Here is a 26,695-nt window from a genome sequence, read left to right on the forward strand (position 1 = left end):
ACAGCACTGTAAAATACTGATTAACAAGAAACGGAAAAAAACCATGGCCTTCCAGAAACTGACTTTCCAAGAGAAGAAATGTCATGGCTTAAGTTTCATTGTCAGTCCTAGCAGTTCATCTTGGTGTTCACAAAGACCTTCTTGTTTGTGGTGTTTGCTGTTTGGTTGGTTTAGGGGGTTGGAGGTGGGGTGGGGTGGGGTGTGTTTGGGGGAAGGGAGCAGGTGGTGGTAGTCTGTGTTGTTTGGGGTTTTATATTTGGGTTTGTTTTCCCTTTTTTTAAGGACCCCAGTTCAGACTGCTGCTGCAAAGATTTCTTAAGCTTTTACTCTTTAGCTCTTCGGAAGTTCCTGCTTTTGTATGTGAAACAAAAGACCAAGTGGCTACTTGTTATTGTTTAAGACCCCTCAAAACGCCTATTCTTTTCTGACTCACTTCATTTATTACTTAGATGTTGACTCCTATTAGGAAAAATTTCTTCACCGAAAGGATTGTCAAGCATTGGAACAGGCTGCTCTGGGAAGTGGTTGAGTCACCATCCCTGGAGGTAATTAAAAGACGTGTACACGTGGCACTTAGGGACACGGTTTAGTGGTGGACTTGGCAGTGTTAGATTTATGGTTGGACATAATGATCAAGGGTCTTTTCCAACCTAAACGATTCTGTGATCTCCAGCTGGCTCACAGCAACAATCAAGTGTCTTCATTTTCTTTCCCATGGTGCTTCTGAGGGCGGCGTTGTGCAAAATGACTGCTGATCTTACTGCCAAAAGATGTACAACCCCTTCCTTACTTTCTTTCCCTTTCCCATCCCACTCTAAGATACATCGTACCCTTCACACTACTTCAGCACACGACTTCACATTAAAATTACCCTGCTAAGTAACTCAGCAGCATCCTTTGCATTCTTTTGCCTATGTTAGTTCTCTGCTGAGTTACCAACTCAAACTGAATGCTACATTCTTATAAAATCCATGCAGAAGTGGCTGTGCCACTGAGCCATTCACAGGTAGAGCAGTGGAAGCAGGTTGTACCTGTTCCAGAGGACATTCCACAGAAAAACGTCCAACTATCCTTTTTTTTTAAATCTGCATTTCACAATTGGCAAATTGTCCCAATTACTGTACACAAAGCCACTCTGCACAAATGTTATCTGAAAACTTGCTGATATATACAAAAATTGCAAGTGAGCCCACTTGTGTTCTGCAGCAACAGCTTAACTTGCTGAGAGTTACTGTCTCATTTTATGAATGTCTGTCTGCTCTTTTTTGGACCACAAACACTTTGAAGTAGCAGTAATTTTTCTGTTTACTTTTGTGACACCAAACACAGTTTCTCACCCACAACTGTTTGCACTAACATCCAGCACTTAAAATGATAATCTTTAGCACAGAGCAAAGCTGGTGTTTTTAAAACCACAGCCTCAAGAAGTCCATGATTCTCTATGCATAAAAGTAATTCTCAGATGCAAGTATATTGAAAGTCTTCAATGTTGTGTTGTTGTTTGTTTTTAAACTCTCATGACCTTTTAGGGCTTGACTGATTTTTCACCCCTTCAGGACTGTGACATTGTTTTTCCCCAGTGAGAATCATGATGCATTCTGACAGATCCCATTCTCCAGAGAGAAAGAGCTCCAGCTACGCAAAACAGCCAGTGCTCCATCTAATGCAGGGATGAAATAGGACCAGCAACAGCTATGTTAGCACAAGTGACGACTCCCTTCCCCTGACAGATTTGGCAGCATTATTTGACCACATTCAGTATGCCAACAGCATGCCAATTTGCTACTCTGTTATGCACATGTGAATAAAAAAGAAAGAAAAAAAAAGAATGGCAGGCTTTAGTACACAATTCAGTAACTCTGAAGTCAGGCATAATGAGTTAAACTGAGAAATGTGTATTTTATATGCATCACTTGGCAAATGCTGAAACAGTAGCTGAACACAGCAGCCAATGTAGGTACAGTAACTAAACTCTCAAGTGAGAGACTGCACCTAGCAGCTGATGTCATAGCTGCTAAAATTACACAACCAAAAAGTAAATTAAAAGACCAGATATACCTGAAGACTTTCTTTAAAGAAGGAAGTTGTACTTCATTACAGTCAAGCATCTCTCCATTGACTAAGAACACCAGAGAATATCTTCCTCTTATGAAGGAAAGAATCACAATATAAATGGATGACCCAGTGAACTTCTACACACATCTACATTTATGAAGAGATTTTTTAAGTCTAAATGCTATGCAACAGCAAATTGCAAAGCTGCTCTTAGTGGCCTGTTGAAGTACATGCTGCCAAAACAAAGGAAGTCAAGTGAAACACACCACCAGCCAGAAACATTAATGCATGTCCTCCATTTCCACTGAAAAAGTTCTGTTATTAAAAGCAGTGAAACATTAGAAATCAGTATCTTAAAGGTCTCTGTGAAAGACTATATGACAAGTAATCAGTCTGCTAAAACACTTTTTAATCAAGACCTTTAAAAATGAAAAGAAACATCAACAAAAGGGCATATTGAACCATTACCAACTTAGTGAAGAACAATAATCAGGTCAAATATTTAATCTTCATGATATGGAAGTATTCTCAACATGTATGTATGGCCCGACTTTGTGAACGCGGATTTGGGAAGGGCTCTCCCCACGTGGGTGTGCCCTTCCAGCCTGCACAGTGGATGTTTTAGGTCAGGCACAGCGTGTGCAGAACTGGCCCCACCGTTTAAGTCCTGAGGTCCATTTGCCACAGCCGAGCGAGCTTGGACAGTGACAGGGAAGTCCTCAGGACTGTCACAGCACCCGGTACTGACCAGGGCTGACCCTGCTGAGCATCCGAGATCTGACGGGATGGGATGGCAGGGAGGCATTGAACTGCCATGGGATGGTGTCCACTGAGACTTGAACTCAGGTCCTTGGGATTTGGAGTCCAGAGTGTTCTCCTTTACACCACGGGACCGCCCCGGTCTTAACATACATCTAATTTACAAGATGGAAGCTGCACAGAAAACCCAAGAACAATGAGAAAAGGAAAAGCTACATTAAAAATAAAGCAAACTGCATGACACTGAGATTGCTCCAGAATTATTTATATTTATACATCAACTCCATTTTGCCAGATTAAAAAAAAAATTAAGTGCATGAATACTTTACATTCAACCTAGGATTTTCAAAAACACAGTTAATACAAGTTTAGACTGAATATACGTCTCAATTTATATGGTAAAAGCATAAATGTTTGTTAGCATTATCAAGTTAAGGTAGTTATGATGGAAAATGTATTGAATACTAAACCAGACAGATATCCTCTATGAACACAGGTAAAATTCTACTATCATACTTTAATCAGTAAAGCATGAAATACTTTGCACTGGTATAATGTGATGCAAATGTTTTGCCAAGTAAGTTTTATAACTTTTAGATGAAAAAAATCCACATCTTATATCAAGTTTTAACAATTGAGAGCAACCCCTTGAACAGTGTAGGTGATCAAATGGAGGATTTCTGCAGAATGAACCTAGTGATTTATTTGATTTGATTCCTGTAACTTTCATGGGTGAATCATACAAAGAGCACTTTATTTTAAATATAGGTAGAAAATATATCTAGAAAAGCCACTCTGACAACCTTACCTTGGAATATGTTAATTATGCCTATTGTCTGTTCTTGTACGGCAGATTTGTCAGCAGTACTGCTTTACTGCTAAAACTTCTAAAAAACGGGGTTTGTAGTTGAAATGTTAACAGCCTTCCTAGCACAGAAAGAGAAAACTGATGGACCACTCCAAAGGGTAGCTACAATGCTGACTTGCAAATTAATTAGAGTTTTTTTTATAAAGTAACTATTCTTTACATGCTTTATAGCAGTACAAAATCTATCATCCTGCATAAGTTTCCTCAAAGACCAATTATGAAAATAATACCAAATAATATTAAAGTCAGGACTACATGAGGTACTGAGGCATATTTAAGAAAATATTGTTACTTAAAAAAAATCTTGTCTATTAATAGAGAACAAATGTTTAATTTAGTTTTGCATTTAAATTTTACAGTTACATCCTGAACTCTCAGAAGGAAATTATGTCAATGCCAAGAATCACGGTAATCAGCAGACAAGAACTACTGCGTACTATGATGACTAAAACTGTGATTATTGTCACCTAATAACATTTGTTATTACCACTTCATAGTAATACACAAATATAAATTATTCCAGAATACAATTAAATTCTAGAACTTCTTTAAAACTTTCAAAAGTTTAGATGTTTAAAAGAAAAAGGGAAAAAAAAAGACAAAATACACAGAGGGTCAAAATGCTGGAGGTTGGGGAACACTCTGTGTCTGTGTATTTATTGGTCCCATTCTACTCTCTTTTCTGTAACTCCAAGGTTGGAGTGAACCACTACAACTGTTCTTATACTTCAGTCAGTAAAAGCCTTTCTTAGATTCACAACATTGGTTATGTCAGTAAACAAATCAAACCAATACTTCCAAAAACATCAATGATGAATTTGAACAGTGAGTATAAGTTTATTACAATAGTTTAGAAAATGATCTTTAGTTCTTCCAACTCATTTTCTTCTTTTTCTGGCACAAATTCTAGAAACAGAAAACTCAGGACTACCAATTTTTAGTTGTTTTAACAAAACATACACTGTGCCTTTCTCACATCATGCACTTATTGTTTGAAGAGCAGATCAGGCAAATCTGATTTCAAAACCATTTGAGAGAATTTTGATCATGTACTTCTCGGAGTATTGTCAAACTGACAAGCAACTTAACATTACTAACATTAGACAAAAAATTGTGATAGAGAAATAGGATCCTATTCTAAACTATTTTCTCAATCAACATTCTGGTTCTTCTCTGCATCATTTGGATCTGTTCAAAAACTCAAAAAGCATAAATGTTACATGGCCCTTTCTGATAAAGTGAGTTTTCAGAAGGAAGCGACTGACTCCCGAAATATCCTGTTACAGAGAGTGTCTGGTAAGAAGTCCAGCAACATCAGCAGACGCAGGATCACCCAGTTTGCCAATCAACAAGATATGAAGGGCAATTTGGAAATATCAAAGTAATAACATATTCAAACTCAAATATTAATAAATGAACACATCTAGAAACTACAAGTAATTCACAAACAGCACTAACTACAACTGGAAACCTTTAAACTGTGGCAAATATGTGATGTGCTAATTACCCCACCTTAAAATGCTATAACCAGGAGATTTCAAAGTAGTGCTGACTGATAATGCTTGGGAAATTCAGTCCCTTCTGGTAGGGACAGGACAGGTCCTTGTGTCACACAGGTCATACAGTCACCACTCTTTCTCCTGAAAAGGTAATTTTCAGAGAAGGGACAGGAAGTATCATATTTATAAATTTAACAAGATCTAGGCACAATTCTTTGAATGCAGAAGACACCTTGTTTGTTGGTCAACTTCAGCTTACAAAAACCTGTCCCACTGACATAACAGGCTAATGTAAAAAACTGAGCTGCAAAGACCACATTTATGAAAACAGCAGTGTTTTTCCATTTTTCTTATTTCATAAAAACACCCACCCTACCCACGACACACACATGGTTTGCATAAAGAAAGAGATGAACACATTCTAAATTCTCCAGATAGGACATTGCTCAAGCTGAATTTTGACTTCACGGATGCTAGGGAGGTAATAAAGGAATAAGATTACTTACAGATTTAATAATTTGTTTTTTAAAGAAGTAATTTCCAGGCAACAGCTGTTCTTGATAGTCTATTTTTATGAAGTAATTATTTTTAAATATATGGATCTATTAATAATCTATATACACTTCAAGCAGGAAAAAAACTTTTATGCAGCAAAAAAACCCCCAAACCAAATCCCTGTGTTGTTCACTATAGATCTTTATATGAAGAGATTAATTATGCTTTGTTACTCTTATAATTATTGTCTATTTTTCCATAAATCAATGCCATGTTGTTTCACTTTAAATAACTTACCTCTGTGCACAAGTATCTCCTATAAATCATTCTGTAATCTTAAATCAACAGCTGAAGTTCATTTCACAATGAATATTATGCAAATAGGGCACAGAGATGTACTTACTTCATTTCAACCAAGCAAGTCCTAATTGGCAGGAGCCATTTTCAATATGGACAAGTAACTGTCTGTGCTCATCTTTACCATTTTGCCATCCCTTTGGTCTGGGATGGTTACTAAGAGTATCACTTATAAACAGCATAAAGTTACATTACCACTCATTTCTCCAACTGAAAGGGTATTCAAAATTTGCATGCTTTTTTCATTTTACGTGTCAGGCAGTGAATGACACAATGTCAGAAAACAAATGAATAACTAAGTAATTTTTAAAGTATCTTTCTGAAATGTTGCAGGACCAAGCACCTGAGTAAATGGTGAGATGTGGCCAAAACCACGGCAAAAATGAGCAGTTGAACTAAAGTGAGCTTACCCAAGCCTAGATAGCGAAGAACAAAACCAGTACATTTACATGAAAACCTCCCCTTTTAGGACAACTTTCATAAACACTCTATCATACAGACTAGTTTATTAATGAGTAACATTGATTCAAGCTATTGCTGTTCAGGTATAACCTAGGTGAAAAGACTTTCTCATTATATTTATTTACTTAAACCTGTGCAGGCCACCATTGAGATCCATCCTACAAACACAGATATGTGTTAACAGTAAAATTCAGTCATATAATACAATGGTAAGTACATTCTTTTGTTCTTGGGGGCTGGGTTTTAGTTTGGGTTTTTTTGTCTGGTTGGGCTTTTTTAACTCCATTTTCTCATATATGCATCTTTGCCAGTGTTTCCCCTCTTCACTAGATACAAAGACTTGTTAAAAACACTATTCACTAATCATGTTATGCAGTTTGGCTTCCTTAATTTTCCATCACCAAACAGAAGATTGGCAAATGAAAAAAAAACAGAAAAGCACAAAAACTTCTGCAGTATATAAAATATTACAGATTTTTAAACTGGAATAACTATTTTTTAATTGTGACAGTTATGAGAGCTTCAGTTAGAAAACTGATAAGTTATCAGCCAACACTTGCATTGCAATGTTCTGTCACCTTCCCTTCTGTATCAGAACTAACTACAAGAGTGCTGCTCAGTGTCCAAATTCACCTGCAATATTATATAAGCATCTGCCTACCTGTATATAGTTAAAAACACTTCCAATGAAAAGCAAACCTCTTATTTTATCCAATCTTTTGTGCAGTTATCAAAGCCTCCAGACACATGTTTCTGTCTTAGTTGCAAGTGGTGTTAAAAGCAGATGACCTGTGCCATTTATTGTTTTAAGCAAGAAGTTTCAGGCAGAAGTCTCAAGTATGAAAGTTAGGAAAAACTTATCCAATTTTTCAGTACATTCCCCCAGGTCAGTCAGCCATCATTTCAACATCAGTTCTCTAGCTGTCTTGTCTCTTGAACATCACTCTCTTCTTCAGTGTTTGAGTTTGTATAAACAGCTGGAAAACTGCAATTTTAAATATAACTGACTATTTAACTTCTTTACACTTTAAAGAGAAAAGCCTCTACCTGATGTTAAGCATCTCTTTATGTTATTAGGGGAAAACTTCCAAGATTGTTAAGTAACTGGTAAAGTATGCATGAAGGTCATCAGTTTGGCAAGCGACGCGATTCTTTCTGGGCAGGCTATCCTTGACACAGCTTCCTTATTTACTGTAATTATGATGAGAGGCGTGTTTCTTTACACAGCATCTACACTGGATAGGCTCTGACAGAAAAAAATGTTGAAGTTAGGCATTGCACTAACCTCAAAGTGGGGTGGTGAGAAGCAAAGGAAAAAACCTGAATAACATTTATCACAAAGTCTCAAACACATCAAGAAGGCAGAAGGAGATTTTGATACTTTAGCAATTGGGGCAGGGAGGGAGAAAGCATGTTGTGGAATGTTGTGAAAACACACCATTGCTTAAACACCTAAGAAGATACTGATACTGATCCAAATCACAGAATAATCTCTTTTTTAAACAGAAAGTACGAACTGTTAGAACAGGCACTTCATTCTCTGAATCACAGCAGCAAAAACAAAGAACACACACACAAAAGCAAATTTAGAGATGGTGTACACAAGAACTTTAAAGACATGAGTGCAGACCTTCAAAGACATGGCAGTACTGAATTTCTAGAGATACCTTAATGATAGAAAAGCAAGTCATAGGGTTTTGAAGAGATCTTTTGTTACCATTTTTCTTTCATTAAAAATGTTGTTCCTACTTTCAAGAATTGAAAAGGAAAAATATTTTAAGCACACACCATTCTGAGAAGTCTTAAGATTATAAAAAGAGTGCTTAGAAAGCAAAGATACACAAGTGTTACCAATCGAGCCAGGCCAATGCACTACACAATTCCAAAGCAACAGTCAACTAAAGCCCAAGCACAAGTGCAGACAGGAAAGTTAAGTGTATGCCTTAATTTTGGAGTGCATATGTTCAGTACTTGTAACTCTCTTACTTTTAAAACCTACCAAAAGCTTACACATTGCCAAAAAAATGTTAGCAGGCCAGTATTATTATCACTTTCCTTTGGTCCCCTACATAACAAAAACTTCAACATACGAGAATAACACAGTAAAATTCTGCAGACAGTAAGCAAAGATCTCTCTGCAATAGTTTTTCAAGTTGCCTCCTTGTATCTCAGAAGAACTGAAAAGAAAATGTTACTAATTACCTTCTGGCCACTATTACAGATTCTGTTACAGACTCACAATCAAGGGAACAAAAACAGCTATTGCTCTCTGTGACCTGGTCTAACAAAACATCCTGCCGCAGCTACCCATCAGAATGATGGCATATTGCAAAGATACCCTCACATTTTGGTTATTTGACTATTTTTAAAATATTATTTCTATGGTGTGGTGGAATCCCCCTTCTCCATAGTTTCAATCCAGGTCACATGTCCCAAGAGCCCGCAAAAGAAGAACCTACAGGCTTTCCATAGCAGTCTTACTATTACTGTGAAGAACTGCCTCTGAGCCACCAAAAGTATGCACAGCTGCCATTTCAGCACTGGTTTCCTACCACTCCAAAAGGGGTTTTTTCCTTCCCCCGCTACTCGAGCTTTCATTATCAGACAGGTGCTGTGTATTCCTCCTTGCTTTATCCATACTGATGAAGGAAGCTGAAAACAGTGTGGTCATCAAATCTCAAGCTGCCTTTGGAAACAAAATGCATCCAGCCTTCTTTGACTATCCCACAAATAACCCTTAAAAATGCCCGACATTTCTGTGGGCTGTAAACTGCAAATAGCATGCCGAGATGTTTGCCCTGCATGCAATGCACTACGATTTGCCATGTGGGAACATGGAATCAAATACTACATGGTTCAAAATGATGCAAGCACAGTAAGAAAAGTAACATCAATTAGACCCAAGATGTTAAATGGAACTTCTGTATATCTCACCTACATGACAGGAGGAAATAATGAACAATGGAGGCAAAAAAGGAAAAGGGTATTTTCTCAGATAACACTAGTCAATTTTATGATACTTGCGCTCAGGGAGACAAAAAACCACACAATTTTCTCAGCTACTGTTTTCATATTTCCGTTACAGCTTGAAGACTCAACATTTACAAAACAGAGAGAATTTGCTGCACAAGAAAAATTGATAAACCAAATTAGTATCTTATAATGCATGTTTAAATTTTAATAAATGAAAGCACTGATGTTTGAAACAGGTCCATTTAAAGCTGATTAAAGAGTGCAGTATCAGAAAGTGAAGACCATTACCCTCAAACGGGAGGAAATGAACACATACAGACACAAACAGCACCTGACCATCAGCAGTTGGTACCCCTAGACCAGTAAGCAAACAAGCTCTGGAAAGTTATTAAGAATCATCAAAAGCTCTGAGCTACAGGATTCCCAGGAAACACTGACCCCTTGAAGGAAGATAAGCCTGACTACAGAAAAAGCACTATTATGAGACACTGCTCTCAGCTAGACAAGTTCTAAACTACTTTGGCCTTCACAACCCAAAGGCAACAGCTAAAACTCCAACAAAGGAAAAGGTGTTGATCACCCAGCAGGATAAGAGGATTCAGCTACAGAGGTGAAGAAGGAATCACAGAATGGTTTGGGTTGGAAGGGACTTTTCAAGGTCACCTAGTCCAACCCCGGTGAAAGAACTTACGAGCAAAACAAGTGTGGATTACACATGCCTTTTACAGTGCCCAGAGCTTTGGGAGGTATATAAGCTGCTGTGATTCAGCTTGGAATACCTGTAAAACAGCCAGGGACAAAGACGAATTACCCTAAAAAGATGTAATATTTGCATTGTGGTTTCATACACAACCAGGGACAGACTCAGTGAAAACATTCCTACCAAATGCGCTATCCTGGTCAGTATCTCCAGTTGTCTTTTCTGGCCTTAAGAAGTTACCAGCTTGATCTCAGTAGACTAATTAAACCAGCCTATCTCATCCCATTGCTAATTCCTTCCTGGTGACCGAAATGAAAGTTGCACTGGTGGCAAGTCTGTCCTCCTTTTCCTTTTCTTTTCTATTCTGAGGAGGTAACATAACACAAGGCCAAAACCTGAGTGCTGCTCTAAATCCCAATTATTAATTGCAATTGTATAATCAGCAGAAGACACAACATATGACCTAAAGTAACAAAAGCAATGAGTCTAACCTGTATCTGCACAGTTTCATCTTACTATACCAACATTATGCCCAAAAATATTCATCCTGGGGACAATTCTTCCAGAGCTGATTATCATTTCAGCAAACTGATTTTCTTAAGAGAAGATTTATCTGAATCCCTTTAAAAGCTGGGGTACAGGCAGAGCCAAGTGGCTCAGAAATAAGATTTTTAAAAAAGCAAAAACAAAACAACCAAGAAAGAATCAATCTCCTCCTCCTCACCACCCTTCCCCCCCAAACAGAACCAAAAACAAAACCCCCAGAAACAGCAAACCACATACTTACTTTACTTATCATTTTTACTAGGCTAACATTGTATATGGGAAGTCCACACACACACACACACACACACACAGAAACACACACAATGCACCCTACACCATCACATAAAATGCCATTCACAAAAATTATTACGCATCATTTTTAAAAGGGCAGAGCACCAAAGAGCTCCAAAGAGTAAATCCCTACTACAGCAGCCATGGTAAAAAACCCCAACATTGTGTCTTCTGAGAAAACATAAGCAATACTACAATTACTGCATCAGAGAAAAGAGCACACAAACACATGCAGAGAAATGTAGATCAGCCACATGTAGCAAAGCACTCCTTGAGCCTTAATACACAAAAATCCAGAAAGAAGGAGCAGCCAAAGCAGGACAAATAGGGGATAGGGGTATCGCCCTCCCCACATCTATTATTAGTTTTTAAATTTTTAATAATAGGACTGGCTCTTTGCATGGAAAGAGAATAGTTAGAATACAGTCCACAGGTACGGACAAGTGAAGGCCTGACCCGTATGCTAAGTCATGCTCATCAAACCAGTACTAATGGGAATCTATCCAAAACAAGGTAATGGCAATATCATTTTTTGTGTTTGTAACAAGCAGGGCCCTGTAACTAGAAGCATGTGGCTGAAGCACTGTTTATGGGGATCCTTTACTTTGCTCAAGTCAGGTATTTCACATTAATCAACACAAAGTTCAGTTGTATAGGGAAACAAAAACCATTAGGACACTGTTTTAAGCTAATGGAAATGTGAGCCCTGTGATCTGTACAACACAGTGAAGGAAAACAGTGTACTATTAGTACCAAATTACAGTAACAAAATATTTAAATGGATAGCTTACATAACTATTGTAACAGCTGGAAAGACAAATATCCATTGTGATCACTGTGGAAATCAAGTTTTCATCTAACTTAGTTAATGCCTTGCTGTGACTTTTAAGCTTCTTACTTTTGTCTTCTCTGTAAAATGAAGTTAATATCTACCCTGGATATTTGGTGATATTACTGATCAGTCAGCTCCAGTTTTTTCCAACAAAAATCAAAGACTCTCACTTTTTTGATAAGGGGTGACATTTAAATTTAAAGCAGCTTCTTATTCTTACGCAACCACTACAGCAATTTTTTTTGTTAATAGGAGCTGTACAGTCAGAGTGCAAAATATCTTCTTTCATTGTACTGAAAATGTGGTTTTGCTCTTACCCAAGAGCCTCTTTCCAATACAACACAGGTGAAGCAGTTGTACTGCTACTACTACACATCTCTTGAAATCAGGAGTTGGCTGAAAACACCTCATGGCAAAAGTCAGTACCACAACGATAGCTGGGTATAGAATTCTGAGTAAAAGATTTCAAACAGACCACATCTAAAAATTACCACTGCAGCACTTAAATTTTATGTATTGTTCTTCACATCAAAACACTTCAGTATGCGATACAACATAAAAAGTTACTAAACTTATTCATTATAATCCTCATTCTGGAGATTTCATAAACAGCTAACACTGCTTACAGTAATAATTGTGTCATGCATTTGAACCGTTAAGGCCTTCATTCCACATTTCGTTGGCAAAAGTTTCACTTGTCTTGATTTTAAAGACAGCATTTCACTAAAGCAATCGTATCCATTTGGAGATGGAGATGTAAGAGCCTATTTCTTTAAACTGAAACAACCCCAACACTTTTCCCAGGAACTGAAACATACTTGTAAACATGATACTTATACACAGCCCCTTCTAAACATTCATACTGGAGGAAAAGAGATTAAGAGAAAGAACTGATGATACTTCGTATTACTACGTTGAAAACATTACTTATATTACTAATGTTTGTACTTTTACACCTCACAGTCTACTTTTTTCTCATTGATTCTGTGATTTTCCTGCCTACTTCCCCATAAAAATGGATCTATCCAGGGTAAAAGTAGTTCTGGATCTGAAGCAGAACAGTTATATTCCAGCACCAAATTTATTCCTTCCCCCGGTCCAGGATCCTGTGTTCCAGGAAAGATTGCTGCTGCTAGAGCAGTGCTGTTCTAGCTTCCTTTTTGCATTTTGTCTGCCTCTTTGGGAGAGTCTAACCCTTACCTCAGTTCTCAGCCAGGCAAGATCAACCACACATTTAGGTAGGAAAGGAGTCTCCGCTCATCTGCGGCAATATTTCTCATCGTATAGCAGATGTTAGTGTTGCTTCCTTCCTCTTACCTCCCCCACTCAAACACACACGCATCTGAGAGTAGCGGAGGATGTCCGAAGCAAAGGGGAGCTGAGTGGCCTCTGGTCGCGGAGCAGGAGGCTCACGGCAAGCGCGGTGGCCGGGCGGCCTAGGACGGGCAGGGACACACGACAGGCAGGGACACACGACAGGCAGGGACACACGACAGGCAGGGACACACGACAGGCAGGGACACACGACAGGCAGGGACACACGAGAAGGAACGGTGGCAGGAGAGGCCGAGGTGCTGCCCGATGTCGCAGGGCGCGATCGGTCGGCGGGCCGGGCACTGTAAACACGAGCACCGCGGGCTCCGAGAGCAGCGACCGAGCCATCCCAGCCCGACGGGAGCCCCGCAGCGGCCCCGCGGCGCAGCAGCACCGGCGGGCGGCCCCGGCCCCGCGGCTCCACCAGGCCGCTTCACGCCGCCGCGCCGCCCCCCCTCCTCCACCACCCGCCGCGGGAGCAGTGAGGGTCGGGCGGCTCCCCCCGCCCCGGCGCCCCCGCCCGTACCTCGGCTAAGATCGAGAGACACGTTCTCCTCGCCGCTGTCGTTCCGACCTGCGGGGACGGGGGGGGAGAGAAGCGCGTTAGACGGGCGGGGAGGAAGGCGCCGGAATACACGGCAGGAGGGAGGGAGGGCGGGAGGGCGGAGAGGAGCGGACGGGACGCGCCGGCGGGCAGCGGGTGCTGGCGGGGCGGCCCCGGGACCGCCGCTCACCTCGGATGCGGAGGTGCCTCAGCGAGCGGGCGCGGAGCGTCGCCGCCATGTTTGCGGCCCCGCAGCCACAACACCGGAAACCTCGCCCGCTCTCGCGAGGGGAGGCGCGCGGCTCCCGAGGCGGGGCGGGCGCGGCCGGAGCGGGGCTGAGGTCGTGCTGGTGCCGCTCCTTCCACCACGCTTTAGCTGGCTTGCATTTATTTATTTATTTATTTATTTATTTATTAAGCGGGAGGCTCTTTGTTGTTGTTTTTGGTTTGGGTTTGTTTTTTGTTTGGTTGGGTTTTTTTCTCTTACGAGCTTTGCTCCCGCTCGGTTTCTCTTTCTTTCCGGCCTTGTGATGAGGTGGTAATTCACGTGGGCGCGGCGTGACCGTGAGGCTTTGTACGCCGGATGTTTTCTGCTTTTTAATGCGTGAAGTAATTAAAAAACAGGGGGAAAGAAATGTCGCTTTTCTTCGCCTTGCTTGGACCAGTGTTTTGACTATATCTTACTACTCTTATACTTGTTAAACTTGCCTAAAAAAAATTATATATTACCAAAAAAAAAAAAAAAGAAAACCTCATTACAAGAAACTTGCATATTTGATCGTGTCCTTTTTAGGCAGAAGTTTAAATATGCAGATGAGATTTTACATCGTGCCTTGGCACTTCAGGCAGCTGTAGACAAGGCAAATTCTTGTGCACAGATTATTCCCGAATTCTCCGAAACAAAACCAGTAAATAGTACTCGAGTAGAAGTGTAGAAGTAGCCAGCCATATAAAAAAGAGTTGCACAAGGTTAGATAATTGCTTTGCTGTTTACCAGTCAATCATGACATAATGACACACGAAAGGATGCCATAATGTCAGGTTTAAGTGCTAACCTGCAGGGCTATGCTAAGGGTAGTTGGAGAAATATGGATATGAGGAACAAGCTAGGTGCAGAGTCTTGAGTGTCTTAAATCATTTAAACTCCATGGAAATGAATAATGTGCAAGATACACCAGCTGCAGCCTGACTGTTACATCGATGTAGAAGGAAAAACATAAACTTGAGATAAGTAGTAACTTGAGATAAGCAGATACGTAGCTAACTTACCAAATTCAACTGAGCTACTGTGATCTGTAGATGAAGAGCATTTTACCATATGTGAATGTATTTCTAACACTCATCCTTAATTTACAATATTGTGAAATAGGTTATATGTAAATGATAAATTCAGAATGACAGAAAGATGAGAAAATCTAGTGAACTGGATCAAAAGGTTTAAAAAATAATCCCTTCTGTGCTATCTCTGTATTGTTAACAGGAATTTTTATCATCATTCTATTTTTTGTCTTTTCCTTCAGATGAAGTCCATCAAACTGCATAGGAAAGGATAAAACATGAGCTCTCTTCTCTGCAGCGTACAAATACTCGCAATGGAGGTATGAAAAAGGAAGGTGTAAAGAAACCATTCCTGGTTGAATGAGTATCTCATAAGTTTATCAGACACTGGTTTGTCCATTTGATATTAAAAACAATCAGTTGACCTGGTTTTCCTTGTATAGAAAAAACTCAGACTGTAAAAATATCTGTTTAGCAGCAGGTCAAGAGTCAGGTCAAGAAAGACAGTGAGGTGACTGGAGTGTGTGCAGAGAAGTGCAACACAGCTGGTGAAGTGGCTGGAGCACAATTCATTTGAGGAGTGGCCGAGGAAGCTGAGGGTGTTTTGCTTGGAGAAAGGAGGCTCAAGGGAGACCCTATTGCTCTCTACAACTGCCTGAAAGGAGGATGTAGTGAGATAGAAGTTGCTATCTTTTCCAAAGGGATAAAAGTTGGTCAAAACAGGAACAGACTGTCCAGGGAAGTGGTGGAATCACCATCCCTGAAGGTATTTAAGAACCACAGATGTGGTATTTAGGGGCTTGGTTTAATGGTGGACTTGACAGTGCTTGATTAATAGTTGGACTCAATTATCTTAGAGGTCCTTTCCAACCTAAACTATTCTCTGATTCTAAGAATGGGTCCTGGCAGACATTTGATTTAGAGATTCCACAGTTTGAGACAAATAAAATCCAGCTCATCAGCACATTTTTAGCAGATGGACAAATGCATGGTATCAAATGAAGTTATTGGCAACTCTGAACTACCAGTGATCACTCTGAAACAAAACACATGTGCTAGGATGGAGCTGCAGCTCTGGGCTCATGTGCAACAGAAGATGCTAGGATCTGCTAGGGAGAGTCTTGTGCTGCAAGATGAAAAAGGGTGACTCTTCAGAGGATGTAGCTAAAGAAACAAGGGGAAAAGAGTGACCCTACTAGATACAGTTTATTCTACATAAATCAAAGTCCTTTAATGTGCCATTCGTAGGATTTTTGTTCTGTCTCCATAATACAGGAACAACCAGAAATAGTGAAGGTTCTTCCTCCCGCATATAAAATTGTCTGCCTCTTGGAAACAGTGTTTCTTTGTCATGGATGCTGCCAGAGGGTCCAAGAGAATGTCAATGTAGCCAGAGCTTGGTTGAAAACCTATCAGAATTTAGCATATTGGGAAGGAAAGAGATCTTGAAATCAAAGAGATTACATTTTACATGTATCTGTTCCCTTGGGAATCGAACTGGATCATGGTGTCACTTGGAGAGAGCAGTCATGACACAGAGCACCTATAAACATGTACGGGGAATTCTTTGGACAGCCTTGCACTGATCTTGACCCAAAACTCTCTAATTAAGCCAATGTGACAACAAAAAGGCCATAAAGGTCCTGTGCCTAGGCATGTTCATTGGTACTGTTTAAGTGACTGATACGGATGCAACTTTGGGCTACATCTGGTTTTATAAACAAGGTGTGAGTTGCCAAACTGCTTAGACTGGGACGGTGCAGAGAGTAAGTCAAGAGAGGAGGGCCTTAGTGTTTAACCACCATTGGTTCAGCTGCATGCTTAATATTTTTTTGCTTAACTTCTGATCCGTCTGTTCAATTTTTTGTTTTTGTCTCATTCACCAAACAGCTTGGAGAAAAAGAAGGGAGCAATTTGCCATTTTCTCCCCATGGAGATTCTTACCACTGAGTTCACTTTTTGGGGTTTGAATGCTTTCCTGACTTATGTGATGTATTCTTAATATATTCCTGCATTAACCTTTTCAAATACAACCCAATAGGTGTGTTTCTACATATATCATTATATAAAAAGAGTTGTATATATAGCATTTTAAGTATCAGTGATATAATTTGCGGAAGTAACATGATTTTCTAAAAATAAACTCCCAATTCGTAACAAAATTTTTAGGTCAGTAATTTGTTTTTCCTAGAATTTCTCTGATTTTGAAAAACATGACAATCAAAGCTAATTCATGAACATATTACCCTTAAATACCAATATAAATAAAAACTACTAATAAAAATTAGAATTGATTGCTGTTGCGTGTAATGTTAATACTTCTTTAGTATCCCATAATGGAAGAAACTAAAAAATTAACTTACAGTGCATAGCAGGAAAGTATGCAGCACTTCCAATAACTATCATACTAAAGCATTAACAATCAGCAGCAAAATAACAGAACAACAAGTGATGCAACAAGTCTTTCTGATTAACTGAGCAGGTTGCTCACCAGATTGTTAATTAGTGCAACCTTATACCTAGGCACCCATTCACGTAAGATTTTTCACAGCATTCTGCACTCCATAATCCTATTGAAGCTGTGAAAAGCAACAGGTGTTGAGTTTGGGTATGGTTGGCAAAATAATTAGACTTGAGGAAAAAACTCTTTTTAAAAACACAGCTGTTAAGTATTTCAGTTCAAATAAACCCCCATAGCAGTGTTGAAGCTCTACATAAAGATAATTTATCATGAACCAATTCAAAATCTGTATGGCAGCAGAAATTACATTTTGTAACACATTGTTTTTTCTTAAAAACTGAAGAAGCCCCTTGACTTCTTTCGGCACTGGCTGACAAAGGCTGGCTAACATTTTAGCAGCAATTCTGTTATACGTCATGGTATCCATACTGAAATATCGATATTGGAGATTCTTAGCCATCAGTGGCTGTGATTAGAACATGCTTCAGTCTGTTACATGGCCAGTAGAAATTAGGTTCATATGAATGTAGGAGCAGAAAAAGGGATGGGATAGAAAATATTTTGTAATTATTTTTAAATTTAAATTGGCAATAGTAAGATTTATTTATATATAGCATCTGAGCTTAAGTACTTAAAAAACCTCCCCCAGATACTGAGGGCAGAGGAAAGGTGTGTTTGACCTGATTTTAAATGCTGTGGGATAAACAGCCTAGAACTCAAAATACATGAATTGTAATTCTCCTCAGTGCCTGGTGAGTCATAAAACCTCTGCTAGTGTCACCCACGGAGTTAGGAATCTGATGTGAAAAAAAAGAACATTTAAACAGAGTGGCTTTTAAAAATGGGATAAAAATGAAAGTGCCAGGGGCAGGAATGCAGAACTAGGGGAACAATTTAAAAGGATGAAAAGAGAAAGGAACAAGGAAGCAGAAAAGCAAAGAATGGAATGTCATAGTCAGAGGATCAAGGAAAAGAGGAATAATTGTAGGGAACAGGAAGTAATCAAGAAAAAAAGTAGGACAAAGACTATCTCAAGTGGTGAAAGGAGGTAATGACAATGAAAATGTAAGGATTTCTTTGGATCAACACAGAAGTAGAAACTGACCTTACCTGTGTGAGCTGGAAGGTGTGTGCCACCACTGTCCAGTGTTGGTGGATGGTGAATGCTCCTAAAATAGGAGCGCAGGTCTTCTGCTCCGAGAGGCACTGTGGCCATAGGCTTGAGTGATATCAGCTCCTTTAGGCCACCTCTTGAAGCTAGGGAATGGCTCCTCCTGCACCCAACCCGGCACAGCTCCCTAGGGAAGAACCGCACTGAAGGCCAGGTGTCCATGAGAGAAGCCAAGTTTATTAGGGTGCCCGGCTTATAAAGCAATTGAGGGAGGTTTCTAGAACGTGGGAGGAGAAAGGGAAGGGACAAAGCATCCCATTAGTTTGAGCATAAGCAGAGGGGCAGAACAAGGAAAGGACCAGTGGGAAACAGGGATCTAAACATAACCTTATATGGGGAAATGGTGCATTGCACCAAACTGGGGCCAGTCAGGATAGGGTTGGTGGGAAGATCTAGGGGTTTATGGGAAGAAGAACTTGGATAGGAATAAATATAGGGAAAATACAATGGGTAGACCTGTTGTCATAGCAAATATTAAACAGGAAACATTTATGTATGAAGAATCACAATTATAGTCCTTATAAATCTTGTATGAAACAGCAGCATGCACTGGAGACCTCCGCATCCTCGTCCATCCATCGTTGACAACATTCTCACCAATTAACACAGTCCAGGTCTATCCCAATATCTCCTCCTTTTTGGTTTTTTAATGAACCTAAACTCAGGAGAGACTATACATGACAAACGCAAAAAGGTAAAAGAACTTGAAGACCAGAACAATGAAAGGTGGTGGGGGATAGTATTTTCAAGGGCAGAAAGAAGAGAAAGAGATTACAGGATCTAGCAGGTATTACATCTTTAGATTAGGCTGTTCATCAGGCCCACAGATCAAAATGCAGACAAAAAATTGAATAGTCTTGACAGAAGCATGAGTGGACATCCATCAAAACCTCAAGCAAAGAATATCCCTCCGCAACCAAACCCCTCACAAACTCAACCGGTCACTTTTTAGTCACTGGTGGACATTGATATTTAGTCACTGGCTGACATCAACGAAGAAGGTCAGCCGAAGGCTGAGGTTGGACTATCAGTGGATTGCTAAGTCCACCGATATGATGAATGGGGTCTTCAGCTCCAAGGGGCAAGTGATAGCCAGCTCCAGTGATATCAGCTCTTTTAGGCCTTAGCCCCTTGAAGCTCCTGACCAGTGCTAATCCCCCGAAGAAAGACAGCCACATGAGTCAGAAGTCCATGAAGAGAAGCACGGTTTATTGAGATGCCCGGCTTTTTATAACCCAGCAATGGATGGTTCCAGAAAAAGGGGAGGGGGGACGCCTCCCATTGGTCAGCGTATATGCAAACAAGGGATCAGGAAAGGGACCAATGGGAGATGGGGATTAAGGCACAATCATATATAGAAAACTACTGCATTGCAGTGCAACTGGGGCCAATCAGGGAAGGAGTGGTGGGAAAATGCCCTAAGGGTTTGTGGGAAGAAGAAACTTGGACAGGATGACTAAAGAAAAAGATATAGGGTAGCCATATTAACATGCACAATCTCAAATGGGGGAAACATCAATGTAGCCTCTAAATCCATTAAAGTCCTTGTTGAGCTGCTGCAGGGCCTCCTGCCAGGGTCTCGGATGTCTGCGTCCTCATCCACCCATTTTTTATAGTACATCTGCCACTTCATAAATTCCTGGTCGCCCTGACCTCCTCCGACACTGGACGAAACAAGTCACATGGACAAGATACAGTCACTCACCAAGAGGATGAAAGGAGCCGTCAACTCGGCAGAGGCTGCCAGCAAAAAGGCAGCAGCAGAAAAGTCCTTGCTGAATGGACACCCTAAAAGTGAAGTGCCAGAGAAGAGTTTGGAAAGGAACAGGCCGACATGGCCAAAGCTGAGCAACTACTGCCACTGACTCTGTCCCTCAAGGTGGTACCACTTTCTTTCAGGAGTGGAAAAAACAGTAAGGAGGGGAAATATGGGGACAGATAGAGAAGTAAGGACCAGAGACAAGAAAGATGTGCTGAAAGACATTATGACACTGCCAGATTTAACTGCCGAGTTGCACAGTACCCTTCTGAAAACCATAACCCGCCACAGCTGGAACTCATCAAACTCTCTTGTGAACACCTTGAGCAGTGGCTGAGTGAAGATGACAATCATGTTGAACGCCTGGATGTCCTCACATGGGGCAAATGCGGGCAGCTCCCGGACTGCCGCTGTCTCAAAGTCCAGATCTGTGCCTGTCTCAAGTGAGACCAACGCATCAGGGAGGAGAATCAGTGCAAGAGGGGACAGGGACAGGGGATAGGGAACAGGAACGGAAAAGACAACTGGAAATGGAAAGGCAGGTGGAGAGACAACAACAGCTGGAAAGGCAAAGGGAAGAGAGGTGGAAGAAATTGCCTGTAAGAATGTGGAGGAAATTACCCCTGAGAACATGGAGTTACAACTTTTAAGCAAACATCTTAAATGGGGGAAATCAACTGGGGTAGAAACTGGGTTTACAAATTACTGTAAGCATAAAAAGTAATCAGTTTAAAATAAAATTACACAGGGCATTAACTTATGACTAAACTAACGTATACATCTAATACATTAACAAAATTAACGGCATATAAAGAAACATCGCAGGTCCAGAGTTAGATTACTGATAAAAGGAAATACATATAAATGAAACTTGAATGATCGCCATTACTCTTCAGATATGTTCTTTTCTTCACAAACCTTTAACACTCCTTATCATCGACATTTTCACCAAACCTGTATCCCTTCTTTTTTCTTTTTTTCTTTTTTCTCTTTTCACCTCTCAGAGTCTTTCTGGTGCTCCTCTCTCCAACTTGCACTTTCACTGGCCATCTTTATCTTACCACACACAAACTTCCTTCTGCCTTTTCGCAGACTGTCTTCTGACCTGCTAACACTTTCTTTTATTAATTCTTGACTCCAACCGGAAGGCTATCAGTGAAGAGGAACTAACATGCATGTAAAGCAAACGTTCTTTCAATTATTAATTGTAACTTAGTTGAGGACATCACAAGATATAGCAAACTAAAAGGCAAAATAGAATAAGAGGGAATTCCTTCTTTCCATATCTTTGCGAATGCTTACAGCAAATAAACGGTCCTTTGTAGTTATTACTTAAAAGAAAATCACACTCATTTACTGTCTATATACCACCACTACCCCCTTACATATTTAATGTTTGTTTTCTTTATAATTAGTAGGGAAGAAAGCAAATTTTGGCTCAATTAAAATAAGATATAAATACCTAATTTAGGATAAGGTAAATCATGTTGTAAAGGTGTTGATAATAAAGGAAATGTAGAATTAGTAATTGAATTTTGTTGTGATAGACCTGGACTTTGTAAGATGGTAGGAATATTGCAAAGGGTGGATTGCCAAAGATACCGAGGTGATGGAGGGTGGAGTCGTGGAATTTGGCACCCTACATGAAGTTTATGGGGACTCTTCTGTTTCTTATATAGAAGTTTCCCCAGTTTGATACTGCAATGTCATCCTGTCTACCCACTGTATTTTCCCTATAGTAGTCCCTATCCAAGTTCTTCCCATAAACCTCTAGGATTTTCCCACCAACCCTTCCCTGATTGGTCCCAGTTTGGTGCATTGCAGTAGTTTCCCATATAAGGTTATGTTCTGACCCCTGTTCCCCGTTGGTCCTTTCCTTGTTCCTCCCCTCTGCTTATGCTTGGACCAATGGGATGCTTTGTCCTTTCCCTTTCTCCTCCCATGTTCTAGAAACCTCCCTCAGTCCCTTTATATGCTGGGCACCCTAATAAACCTTGCTTCTTCTGTTGCCACCTGGCCTCAAGTGTGGTCCTTCCTTGGCGAGGCCGCGTCGGGCTGGATGTGGGGGGAGCCATCCCAGGCTTCGAGAGGCGGCCTAAATGGGCTGATATCACTTTAAGCCTTAGGCCCTAGTGCCTCTCAGAGCTGAAGACCTGCTCTCCAATCTGTGGAGCTTCACCATCCACCGACAGAATTTAGGTAGGTAAAGTTTGGTGAAATGCATGCCATCATCAGAGAGCGCCTCCAGGAAAACCATAACACTTACACAATATAAAGCAGCATAACATAAGGTAGCATTCAATGCGGTTGTGCTGTGTAGTTTAAGAGGAAAGTAATTGGGGGGAGTACTATCATACCTGCACACTCATCTTTTCATTCATACTGATGGCCACCCTATTCAAACTATCGCACTCATAGACCTTCAGCGCCTCCCTGGTACTCTCATTTTTGACCCATGCAAACAATAAAACATCTTTCAATTTCAGCCAAAGATCTGCAAAACATAATTAAAAGACAGTTAAAATATAAGCATATCTAGAACAGAATTTTGAACTGAAAACTTGATCATGCCAATCAGGATTTAAACAAAAATCATTCTCCCTCTCCCTTATATGGTGGCTTCTTTGGTATTTTGATGGAGATAACCTACATTGGTAACAATATCTCCGGTAATCCAGATAGTCCCAGTCCATGGGTGCAGCCATCTTTGGCTGGATGTTGTGGGCTGTCACCATGGAAACCCAGAAGTCTACGGTGGCCGCCATCTTGGGTGGGGGGCGGGGCCTGAGCCAGGGGGTCATGGGGGCTGCCAGGTTGGAAAGGCACTGGCCCCTCCCCACCTGACATCACCAAAAGAGGTGTGGCCCAGTAGGCTAAGCCCCTCCCCTCCTAGACCTCCATTTTGTGGTCCATTAATGGTGGAAGAACCCCCAGCGCCATTTTGTGTGTTTTGCCGTGAAGGGGAGTGACCGTTGCCATGTCGTGATGTCGCGCAGTTGGTGTCCGGCTTCATTAAGGGAGCTGCGGGATGGTCCATAGCCAGGGTGGTACTAACAAAGGGATGTTCTGTTTGCAACGCCGGTACCACGGTCTGTCTGCAACTCCCTAGTCCTAATTCTTGTCTTGGGGCGCCCTGTTCTCCCTGATTTCCTAATGTCGAAAATATGGGGCTCTGGGTCTCTGATATATATACTGCCGCCTTGTTACTCAGACTTGCTGTTTGTTCGATCTTTCCGCTATGATTGTTAAAGTCCCTCCTGGGTGAAAGAATATGGCGAGGGATTGTGGTGCAGCTTAGCCCATTTAAAATCCTTAGGCGACAGCAGTTATGCTCTCTCTTAGAGAGATATCCATGGGGATGTCCACCCATTTTTTAACAAATGGATAAAAGTCTTGGAGTAGGGGATTAGGGCTTCCCGAAGTGCTACCTATGCAGGTCCTGCAGGTAGGCTGACGGCCAGGTCCTGGTCTCACAAAAAAGAGATGCTTGGCGCACTACCAGAATTCCCAGGGGTCCTGTTCCGGAACCACTTCCTCCGGAGTCCACCCATGACCACAGGGCTCCCTCCTCCCTGGGCCTGAAGAGTGCCGTAAGTGGTTGACACAATCACGTTGGGTGCCAGATGTCAGTGGATGGTGAATGCTCCTAAAATAGGAGCGCAGGTCTTCTGCTCCGAGAGGCACTGTGGCCATAGGCTTGAGTGATATCAGCTCCTTTAGGCCACCTCTTGAAGCTAGGGAATGGCTCCTCCTGCACCCAACCCGGCACAACTCCCCAGGGAAGAACTGCACTGAAGGCCAGGTGTCCATGAGAGAAGCCAAGTTTATTAGAGTGTCCGGCTTATAAAGCGATTGAGGGAGGTTTCTAGAACGTGGGAGGAGAAAGGGAAGGGACAAAGCATCCCATTGGTTTGAGCATAAGCAGAGGGGCAGAACAAGGAAAGGACCAGTGGGAAACAGGGATCTAAACATAACCTTATATGGGGAAATGGTGCATTGCACCAAACTGGGGCCAGTCAGGATAGGGTTGGTGGGAAGGTCCTAGGGGTTTATGGGAAGAAGAACTTGGATAGGGAAACTATAGGGAAAATACAATGGGTAGACCTGTTGTCATAGCAAATATTAAACAGGAAACATTTATGTATGAAGAATCACAATTATAGTCCTTATAAATCTTGTATGAAACAGCAGCATGCACTGGAGACCTCCGCATCCTCGTCCATCCATTGTTGACAACATTCTCGCCAATTAACACAGTCCAGGTCTATCCCAACAGTCCAGGGCAGAAAGAAGCTGAGATGCAGGAGAGGGAAATGGAGCTTGGCAGTGTGTGGCTTCTGTCAGCAGGAAAAAAGGATGGGAGCCCTGCCAGGTTCTATGTCTATTTTTTCCTGTATGTTTTCTACCTGAAGCGTACCAACATGTAAATGAAGGCAGCTTTTCCTTTTTGAGAACTTGAAAATCAGGAATCAGGCCAAAAAGCAGGGAAAATAGGCAGTGCTGAGTTTTCTTTTCTTTGTCTCATGATGCCTGAGCATTAGGATTTGGTGACATTACTGAAGTAATGCAAATCGTATAATGTTTCTTAAAACCTTTGGTATCCATCTAATTCACATTTCATTCATGCTTGTGTTTACATTTTGCATACTTCCTTTCTGCCTAATAGTGGACATTTTAGGCAAAGGGTCTGTGTATTAAGAGAAAGATACACAATTCCCCATATTCTTTGCAACAAGACCCACAATATAAAAAGCCTCAAGGGAGAAACTCTATACATTTAATAATAGCTTAATCTTCTATCTCAAAGTGCTTTAGAAGGAGGCAAATAGAGATGATCTACCAAATCTATGTAGTAGACAGCTAGTTAGAATGAAACATGAGAAGAAAACCTGAGATCATTGTATTTTGCTGCAGTCAAGGAAAGAAAGGGACCTTGGTCTACAGCACTGCACCTTGGCACCGGACTACAACGTGTGGTATGGATGTTTTGTAGTACCATGGCTAACTGGAGTGCACTGAAATGTTTTCCACCTGGATGGGATGCTGGAAACTGCTTGGGATGGCCCTCCAGCTGTACTACCACCTTTTTTCTTAGGCTAAGCAGTCAAGGCAGAGGGCTTGTAGGGCTGTGCTGATATTCTGGGTGAATTGCTTCTGATAAGAAGAATTGCTTCTTTCAGAAATGGTTTAGATGTCTTAGCCTAGGATATGTCCAGATCATAACCATGGAAGGGTCTAATTCTGGCAAAAGCCACGGACATCGCTCAAAGCCACACCAGCAAACTAGTTGTCAACATAGGAGATGGGAGGTAGCAAATTATGTAGGTGGAGATAATAATGTGGACCATTGAATTCTAGAATTAGTCCTGACTTTTTATTAAGTTTCAGAATATAATCTAGTCTATTATTTACATTACATTTTATTTGGTATCTCCTATCTGCCCCCCTTTTGGTATTGTAAACATGGTTCAGACCTGATTTCCTTCTATGTCGAGGTAATCTAGTGCATATTTACTTGACCTAGTTGATCCAGTAGACTTTTGATGTAATATTTTCAAATTTCAGAAAATATTTTGATAATGTCTCTCATAGTATTCTTCTGGATAAAATATCCAGCATACAGCTGGCATGTAATAGGTGAGCAACTGGCTCACAGCTCAGGCAAAAAGGGTTATAGTGCCTGGGGTATCATCAGGCTGGTGACTAGTCACTAGTGGGGTTTTGTAAAGCTCCATCATAGGCCCAGTGCTCTTCAATACCATCATAAACATCTCGGATGCAGGGCTTAAAGAGACATTAAAAAATTTGCAGATGGTACAAAGTTGGGATCTGTTGACTCCCTCAAAGGCAGAGAGGGCCTGCAGAGAGACATCAACAAAGAGGTGAACAATCATAAACCTCATGAAATTTAACAAGGGCAAGATCCAGATTCTGTGCCTGGGACAGGGCAACCCTGGATGCACAGACTGGGGAATGAGAGGATGGAGGGCAGTGCTGTGGAAAGGGACCTGGGAATCCTGGTCAATGGCAAATTCAATGTTAGTCAGGAGTGCCCTGGCAGCCAGGAGGGCCAAACATGTCCTGTGGGGCATCAGGCACAGCATCACTAGCCAGGTGAGGGAGGGGATTGTCCTTCTCTACTCTGCACTGGGGCAGCCTCACCTTGACTCCTGGGTGAATATTGGGGCACTGCAATGTAAAAATAGGCATTAAACCATTAGAGATCATCCAGAGGAGGGCAATGAGGATGGTGAAGGGCTTGAGGGGAAGATGTATGAGGAGAAGCTGAGGAGACTTGTTTTGTTCAACCTGTAGAAGAGACTGAGGGGAG

General features: G+C 41.1%; 1 protein-coding gene across 2 annotated transcripts in view; it reads right to left on the reverse strand.

Moving 5' to 3' along the window:
- Window positions 1-13,946, reverse strand: part of RICTOR (RPTOR independent companion of MTOR complex 2) — a 76,324-nt gene extending 62,378 nt beyond the window's left edge. For both annotated transcript variants that reach the window (XM_071581226.1, XM_071581225.1), the window contains exons 1-2: window positions 13,886-13,946; window positions 13,678-13,725 (exon numbers count right to left, since the gene is read on the reverse strand). In XM_071581226.1, coding sequence (XP_071437327.1) covers window positions 13,678-13,725; window positions 13,886-13,934 — 97 coding nt within the window. In that variant the 5' untranslated portion in view covers window positions 13,935-13,946. The remainder of the gene's footprint in view (window positions 1-13,677; window positions 13,726-13,885) is intronic.
- Window positions 13,947-26,695: the final 12,749 nt, after the last annotated feature.

Source organism: Pithys albifrons, chromosome Z (genome assembly GCF_047495875.1).
Source record: "Pithys albifrons albifrons isolate INPA30051 chromosome Z, PitAlb_v1, whole genome shotgun sequence".
Taxonomy (NCBI): Eukaryota; Metazoa; Chordata; class Aves; order Passeriformes; family Thamnophilidae; genus Pithys; species Pithys albifrons.